This window comes from Fukomys damarensis, unplaced genomic scaffold (assembly GCF_012274545.1).
Source record: "Fukomys damarensis isolate Sample0158 unplaced genomic scaffold, DMR_v1.0_HiC HiC_scaffold_17, whole genome shotgun sequence".
In the NCBI taxonomy this organism is placed as follows: domain Eukaryota; kingdom Metazoa; phylum Chordata; class Mammalia; order Rodentia; family Bathyergidae; genus Fukomys; species Fukomys damarensis.
This window is the reverse complement of record NW_022900929.1, coordinates 72,271,839-72,280,630: the sequence shown is the minus strand read 5'-3', so window position 1 is coordinate 72,280,630 and position 8,792 is coordinate 72,271,839. Positions and strand designations below refer to the sequence as shown.

Genomic DNA, 8,792 nt, shown 5'->3' with positions numbered 1-8,792 from the left:
CGGGGGTCTCGGCTCCTCCTGCGGCTGCGGCTCAGTTCCGAGGCTGCAAAAAACAACTCTCGGCTGGAGACAATCAGCTGAGAAACCCGAGCATTTGAGGCGCTCGCTCCGCACCGTGGGCTCGCGCCCATTGGCCCAGGGCGGCACTCCCCCTGAGCGCCGCGCTCGGAAACCCACTGGTTGCCAGCCCTGTCACTCCAGGACCCTCCGATCTGATTGGGCTTCCGCTCTGCCCGCTCTCTCCCCGCTCCCTACTCGGCCCCTAAGCTGCTGATTGGCCCAGCAACTGCTCTGCCCGCTCGCGCCGGCGGGAGGACTCGGTGATAGTGTGTCACCTGGGGCTGCTCGCGCACCGCCCTTTGCGTTTCCCATTGGTTGGAGGTTCTCTTACGTAAGAAGTACGAGAAGGAGGCGGAGCTTCGAGTTTTTACACCCCCCCCCACGTTGTTGCACAGTAGGCGGAGTGGGCCGCTGGGCCGTCGGACGCTGGCTGGGAAGGTCGTTTGGCTGCGTGGATAGGTGGCGACCTGGAGCGCGGCCGCTGTCCCGCCTCTGCCTCCGTGCTGGTTCGGTCCGAGTCCAGCCCGCAGGTGCTGCGCGCAGGTCCCGGGCAGGTAGGTCGGTCTGTCAGGCGTGGGCTGCGGCTTCCGCCTGTAGGTGTGGGCACCCTTCTGCTGTATCTAGGGCTGCCCCGCCAGCTCTGGGTTCTGGGGTGCCGAAGGGACCTCACCGGGACGCTTCTGTGGGGCCTTTTCCTGTCTTATGTCTCCCCTGCTGTGCGAGCAAGGGGAGGAAATGAGGTGGTGGGTGACCAAGACTCAGCAAAGACCCTTTCTTTGAGCGCTCGCGAAATGACAGTGAAGGACAAGGGGTGCTCGAGTGTTGAAGCGACGGGTGGGTAGGGAAAGATGGTTGTTGGAAACAGCGTTTGGAAAGATGCTTAGGGAATAAGTTTGAGAGAAGAGGTAGAACCGTAGGTCTCTGGTGATTCTCTGGAGAAGTGGAATTCAGTCTGTGCACTTCAAATTCCACACGTGCCAAAGCCTTAGTCCTGTTTTTAGGAGATGGTGGCGCTATTCCTGAGACTAATAGGGGTACAGTATAAATGCTATTATTATTGTATTGCTGTAAGTAAGCAAAAAAAAAAAAAAGCTAGATCTCCCAATTATATTGGATCACATATTTGTTGATTTTTTAAATATTTGGTGATAAAGTAAGCAAAATAACAGTCGTGCCAAATTAGGAGGAAATACTAGCCGGGCGTGGTGGTGCATGCCCGTAGTTCCTGTTGCTCCAGAGACTGAGGCAGGAGGATCGCCAGGTTCAAGGCAACTTCTGGTGACTTAGAGCCTGTTTGCAAGCATTTTAAACAGGATGGGAATGTAGTTCAGTGGTAGTGCTCTTACACAACATGTGCGAGATCTGGGGTTCAATCCCCTGTACTGCAAACAAAATAAACTAAAAAAAAATTGTATTCTCTCACTGAACAGCTCCACATAAATTCAGTCTTGTACTGGAGCAGCCAAGATCCAGCCTCTCCTGACTCATCCTCTCTCCTATACTTTGTGTCCAAAAAGGACTCCGAATTCTGAGTAGTAGTTTACCAGGTACCAGAGGCTGGTGCGGGTTAGCCTCTTTCTCCATGTGCTAACAAATTGATAAATACATAGGCCTGAGCCAGTTGCATAGACGTCCTTAGGTGAAACATTCGGCTGTGCCGCTTGAGCAGCGTGGTGTACAGTAGAGTACGATGTACTGAAAGAAGCTAACAGGCTCAATCCAACATCAGCGCTTTGGAGGAGAATCTCATTTCTTGAAATTTAAGATTGTTACGTGATGGATTCTTTTTTTTTTTTTTGAGTTTATTGGTACATTTAGGGATACAGTACAGTTACATTCATTGTTGGGATCATGTACCTTTACATGGCAAGTCTTGATTCTCATTTTTTCCCCTTACCTCTGCCCTCCCTTCACCCCCTCCTCCCCTCCCCATCTACAAACACTTTATTTTCATCTTTTCATTCTCTCACATTTTTTTCTTTTCCCTTTTTGTTCTTCCCCTACGTATCACACCTTCCCTACACCTTTAGCTCCTTTCCTCCCATTTCTAAATGTCAGTAATCTTATTAGAATCTTATGCATTGTTGCAGAATATTCACACCAGGGAAACTATTTGGTATTTACACATGTGGGACTTATTTATTTCTCTTAGGAGTATATCTTCAATATGTATCCATTTTCCTATGAATGAATCTATTCTCTCGCTCTTTATGGCTGAGTAATATTCCATTTTATAGAAAAACCACAACTTCTTTATCCAGTTTCCAACGGATGGGCAAATAGGTTGTTTCCAAGATTTAGCTATTACAAACTGTGCCGCTATGAACATGGGTGCACATACTTCTCTGTGATATGATTCTTCTAGTTCTCTTGGAAAGATACCCAACAGAGGGATGGCTGGGTCAAATGGAACCTCCAGTCCAAGCTCTTTGAGGTATCTCCATATTGATTTCCATAGTGGTTGCACTAGTCTGCACTCCCACCAACAATGGAGGAGGGTTCCTTTCTCCCCACAACCCCGCCAACATTTGTTATTGTGTGATTTCTTGATAGCAGCCATTCTTTGTGGGGTGAGGTGGAATCTCAGTGTTGTTTTCTTCTGCATCTCTCGAATGACCAGTGATGTGGAACATTTTTTCATATATTTTCTTGCTGCTTTTACTTCTTTGTATGAGAAATGTCTGTTCATTTCGGATGCCCATTTTTGGATCGGGTCTTTATATTTGGGGGGACTGATTGTTTTGAGTTCTTTATATATCCTTGATAATAGTCCTTTGTCTGAGGTACAGCTGGTAAAAATTTTTTCCCACATTGTAGATTGTCTCTTAGTTCTGCTAATGGTTTCTTTTGAAGTACAGAAGCTTTTTAGTAAGATGAGATCCCAGTTGTTGATTCTTTCTGCTAGTTCCCGTGCTACTGAGGATTTGTTCATAAAGTCTTTTCCTATACCAATGTCTTCCAGAGTTCTGCCTAACTTACCTTCCAGCAAGTTTAATGTTTCTGTTTTAATATTTAGATCTTTAATCCATTTGGATTTTAATTTAGTGCATGGCGAAAGATAAGGGTCTAATTTTAATCTGTGGCAGGTTGATATCCAGTTTTTCCAACACCATTTATTAAAGAGGCTATCTTTCCTCCACTGAGGATGGTGAGCTCCTTTGTCAAAGATGAGGTAGTTGAGTACATCTGCATTTGTTTTTGTGTCTTCCAGTCTGTTCCATTGATCCTCAGGCCTATTTCTTTGCCAGTACCATGCTGTTTTTATCACAGTGGCTTTGTAGTATAGTTTCAAATTGGGAATTGTTACACCTGGTGCCATGTGACTGTTGCCTATGATGGCTTTTGCTATTCTAGGTCTCTTGTGGTTCCAAATGAATTTTTGGATTCTTTTTTCTAGTTCTGTGAAATATAGTGTTGGAATTTCAATTGGCATTGCATTGAATGTATATAGCAGTTTTGGTAGTATGGCCATTTTCACTATGTTGAGTCTTCCTACCCAGGAGCAGGGGATATCTTTCCATTTTTTTATATCCTCTTCGATTTCTTTTTTCAGAGTGCTGTAGTTTTCAGTGTAGAGATCTTTTGTTTCTTTTGTTAGATTGATTCCTAGATACTTCATTTTTTTGGATGCTATTGTAAAAGGAATTTTTTCCCTTATTTCTCTTTCTGTCTGTCTGTTATTTGTGTATAGAAAGGCTATTGATTTTTGGGTATTCACCTTGTATCCAGATACTTTACTGAATCTGTCAATTAAGTCTAGAAGTTTTTTGGTGGAGTTTTTTGGATCTTCAATGTAGAGTATCATATCATCAGCAAATAATGATAGTTTAACTTCTTCCTTTCCTATCTTTATTGCTTTAATTTCTTTCTCTTGTCTAATTGCTGTGGCTAATGTTTCCAGAACTATATTGAAGAGAAGTGGTGATAGTGGGCATCCTTGTCTTGTTCCTGATTTTAACATGAAGGTTTTCAGTTTTTGGCCATTCAATATGATGTTGGCTGATGGTTTTTCATAAATAGCCTTTATTAAATTGAGGTATAGACCATCTCTATTCCAATTTTTTGCAGGGTTTTTATCATGAATGGGTGTTGAATTTTATCAAATGCTTTTTCTGCATCTATTGAAAGGATCATATGGTTTTTGTCGTTGACTTTGTTAATATAATGTATTACATTCACTGACTTACGTGATGGATTCTTAACAGAATGTGGTCAGAGCAGCACACAGGTCGTTTCAAACGGGGTAGAGTGCTCATGACAGCAGTAGGGTAACTGATTGCAATTGTATGCTTAAACACTTAAATTGAGCCTAAAGTCAATTATGTGATTTTAAACACCTGCTTTCGGCCAGTGTGCGTATCCTCAGTAGTGGTGCAAATTTTGGGTTCCAAGTAGGTATCACAAAGATTTTTTTGCCCTCCAGTTTTTTTTTTTTTCTTGTATCATAGTGATGGTAGACAGCATCCAGATAGTACACATATAGATTTTCAGTTTGTCTTTGTGAGACTGTTTTCTGCCATGTGTCAGAGGAGTCTGGACAGCCTCTTCCTTTCTTCTTACCTTTTTTGAGGGTTGAGTACAGTGGTACCTCAGTTCACGAACTCGTCTCTCTGGGATTCTGGTTGCAGACTAAACTGAACAAGAACTGAATCAAATTTCCCCAGAAGGTCAACATTGAACCTAACCATTGAATTTCATTCCATTTTCCTCCAACTTGGGTTGCAACCAGAATCAACCGAGGTACCCACTGTACTGAGGAAGGGGGTACAGGTAGAGGATTTGCTTCCTACCTGCTTTGAAGGACTCCAAAGTGGAGATACATTGACTCCTTTTATTACCTCCTTCAGCTCACACTGTTGAGATCTAATCAGCATTTTATTTGCGAATGGTTCAGTGAGCAGGTTCTATTTTCCAACAGCAGCATTAAATTGTATAAGCTAATTTTTGATGGAATATTCTTACAGAAACTTTGTAAGTATTATATGCCCCATTTGCTGCAAAATATCAAATGTGTCTTTTCCCAGAGAATTGTGCACATAGATCTTGATATAATTTAGTAATTTAATTAACTTCCTCTTTCTTGACAGGGAAAGCAATTAATTTTATATTTAATCATAAAGAAATTTTGGGCCTGTAAAGGAGAAACTCACAAAGGGTCACCCAGAAAAGCTTGCTGACAGATATGCTAAAATTTAAATGTATCCAAAGACACAAAGTTTGAATGTTTTTTTTTTTGAGCAAGAAGATTATGGTAGCACAGTAGTCTTTCAGACATATAAAAGCAGAAGAGCTGTTGTATATTATTGTATTTAGGACTCTATCCCCCAAAATAGGATTGTCCTAGGTAAGGGGGACTACCAGCTGTTCCACAAACAAAGGAACACCTAAAGGCAAATCCTCGCTTGTCTCCCAGTTAATGGGAAGACCAGTATTTTTGTCTTGAAGTACTTCCTCCTTTATGTCTTGTGAATTTCTTGATATTCTGGTGTTTAATAAAAAACACTTCAGTTGCCATTTGCATTTTACTTGGAAGCACTCTAGTCCAGGGGCAAACTTCAAGTCCTGCCTTCTTTCATTCTTTTAAATTGTCTTTGCATGCAGGCCTGTAATCCCAACACTATGAAAGACTGAGGCAGGAGGATCACTAGTTCAAGTTCAGCCTAGGCAGTTTAGTGACAGTGAGACTCTGTCTCAATAGGAAAAGAAAAGGAAAACAAAATAAAACAAAACAAAACACTGAGGATTAACTCAGTGTGAAGGCCTTGGGTTCAATCCCCAGCACTAAGGGGAACAAAAGACCTTTTTCTGCATACCGTTTTAGAGTACCTGTAGGGATGAGACTAATTGTATGAAATCTGATCAGTGCTTAAGAATTAAAGGCCCTTCTCCAGACTGCAGGCTCTGTGTATGTATTAGCAAACATACCATGACAAACAGTTGTCTGTGACTTCTTTCTTTTGATATTTCATCTATTGTGTAAGAGTCAATTGCACTTTAGTCATCTTTCCTTCTAGAATCTTCCCTACAGTAGAATTGGGTCAGTTTCTTATGCATTTTTTGAAATATCCTTATTTTTAAGTACTCTCCTCTTACCCATTAATAAGGTCAAGATATGCTTGGAGTAGGTTGTATTGTGATAAGACCCTCAGCCCTTTAGGAATTTAAAAGAAAGTTTATTTTGAGTTCAGACTGCATTAGCTGGGATCTTTCTGGGACTTTTGGGCTGACAAAGACGACTTCATGTTGAATGTTACCGGTCATCAGCAGAGGAAAGCATCTCAGGATTCTCAACTCATGTATTCTGACTTTTAGGAGTTGTCACTTTGCACATTTTCTTGGCCAAATGAAGTCACGACCATATACAACTCAAGGAAGGAAGTAGAGAAGCATTTCTCATATATATAGAATTGGAAACATTTGAACAGTTCAGCCTTTCTGTCATCCAGGCACTGCAGCAAACTCCAAGTCCAGGATCTCTGACTAAGGTTCATTCGTGGTACTTTTTTACCTGGTCTGGACGTAAGTTATCTGTGTTCCACCCCTGTTGAATATATAGGGTGGTGCGGGGATATATAAATGTTCCTATTTGGAGAAGAATGGGGGACACATACCAGACTCTAGACTGTAGCAATCTACGCATGTTGCCAGAGGTCTAGTCTTGTTCTCTGCATTCTGTACGTCAATTAAAAACAAAAAACAAAAAATCAGTTTTGTGTGAATATTTGATAAAGACAATAGGAATGAATTGTGGGGAAAGTGAAACAAACATCCTATCACTGTTGCAGGGACTTAGAGGCTGGACCCACAGATGCCCAGTAATTAACTAAAAGCAGGATAGGGCTTGGACTCTCTGTCTTCATTTTATGTTTCCTCTAGTGCCTCAAAACTTGGAGTTAGATTTCTTTTCAGTTGTACATGTAGACATGTTAATCTCTAAGTGTCTCTGTTAACAAAGTTTGTTAGCTCTAAATTTACCCAGCCTAGCTCATCCCCTTTCAAGATTGAGGACATGAGAAAAGTAACTAATTTTCGGGATTCACAGGGATATTTAAGTGCCAGCTTTTAGACTGTCCAGCTTTTAGACCCCCTGGAGCAACACTCAGAAGTCTCCAGCCATTGTCCTAAACCTGTATTACCTGGGATTCTAAGAAAAGCAGAGCCTCACAGACCACCTCATGACGAGGCCACCCCACCCAGCCTCTGCCAGCTGGAGCACTTACCCCATGATGGAACTGAGGCTTCCTCCCCAGAACAGTAGCCATCATGTCATGCTGGGAACTGAATTGTCCCCTGAGACAGTGATGGCTATTCATGGACTTCACAGAATCCATCCCGAGATACTGATCACCCAGCTCAGGACTGGACCAGGCCTACCCATGTATGCTGCCAGCTATATAAACCCTCAGTTCTCGTCTTTGATTCCCTTTTCTATAAAAATCCCAAGGTTTCTGTGAGCCTCTCAGAGACAGATCTTCAACTACCTTATCTGTGTTTTCCAGCATGGCCATATTGAATGAAGTTGCTGTCCTGCCTTCACCACTGCTTGTCCGCATTGGCCTTATGGGATGAGTAGCCAAGCTTGGTCTGTTGTGCCCCTGGAGCTGGCACTTTTGTCCTGCAAATATAGTAACTAAAAATCCAATTTAAAAATTGTTACTAGATTCAGCAGACAGAATTCCAGTTTGAAATTGCTATAAAAGCTTCTAAACATAATGTTTCTGCGCTTACCTCGCTATTGTAGACCACTAGCAAATAACCTGCACACCCCCTAGGGCAGTTTTCCATGATCTTTGGCTGGGCCACACCTATATGATATTGGCCTTGGAGAATATGGCCTCTTTCCATGGCTGAGCAGTTTGGTCAGCATGTTTGTGACCATAGAAGGGAGGGAGCCTAATGGCTTTAGGGTTTTGAACATCTAGTCTCTTGGAAGGCCTTTCTTCTCTGAGAATCTTTATTTTAATGCCTTCTTAAAACCAATGGCAACCAGCTCCCAGTACTCATCTGTCTTCCAAATTCTTAGTGCTAGAAATAAGTTCGTTAGCCATAGAACCTAGGTCACACACACTGTAAACTCACTAGGTATCCGTCACCTTCTATTGTTGTAATAATAGTTCTTTCAAATGTGTCATCACTTTCTCAGGTGGGTCACTTGGTGAGCTCTGGTGTCTTATATTTTCTTGAGGAGGCCCAGAACAGTTTCTCAGCTAACATTGGTCCCTGAGCCACTGTTTTGGAATTTTTGTTCAGGGAACATCTCAGTTCTAGTTTGTATACCAATGAGGGTAGACTAGCTAATGTTGCATAATTACTCCTAAAGTCTTGGTGGTTTAATAGAGCAAGGTTTGTTTCTTCTGTACATTACATACTCATCCCATGTCACCTGGGGTTCTCTGTTGTGCTTATGCAACAGAACAGACACCATTTCAGCATTTCTGGTGAGTGACAGAAGTAAAGCTTATCACGTCATACTATCTGTTAAAACTGTTGCTTGAACTGATAAGCCCCTTCCTCATGTTATTTTTTTTTGGCCACAGTCATGTGGCCATAACAACTTCAGGGCTGGGGTAGGGGAGGAGGGGGCTCAGTGAATCTTACATTACACCTGCCAGAGACCTGGAGCTATGCTAAGGATCACCACACCAATCTGAGTCACAGTTCTCCCAAAGTACTCTTCACTTCATCTAGGTATTAGAATTTTTTTTTTTTTTTTTTTTTTTTTTTTTTTTTTT

At 42.1% G+C, this 8,792-nt stretch overlaps 2 protein-coding genes across 2 annotated transcripts in view; one reads left to right on the top strand and one right to left on the bottom strand.

Annotated features, from left to right (window-relative positions):
- Nucleotides 1–372, bottom strand: part of Gpr137c (G protein-coupled receptor 137C) — a 53,347-nt gene extending 52,975 nt beyond the window's left edge. Inside the window, exon 1 of the mRNA XM_010632696.3 lies at nt 197–372. Within this exon, the coding sequence (XP_010630998.1) occupies nt 197–372 (176 nt within the window). The remainder of the gene's footprint in view (nt 1–196) is intronic.
- A 6,863-nt stretch (nt 373–7,235) lies between these two features.
- The window catches only part of Txndc16 (thioredoxin domain containing 16), an 80,230-nt gene continuing 78,673 nt past the window's right edge, over nt 7,236–8,792 (top strand). Inside the window, exon 1 of the mRNA XM_019208715.2 lies at nt 7,236–7,510. Coding sequence (XP_019064260.1) covers nt 7,236–7,510 — 275 coding nt within the window. The remainder of the gene's footprint in view (nt 7,511–8,792) is intronic.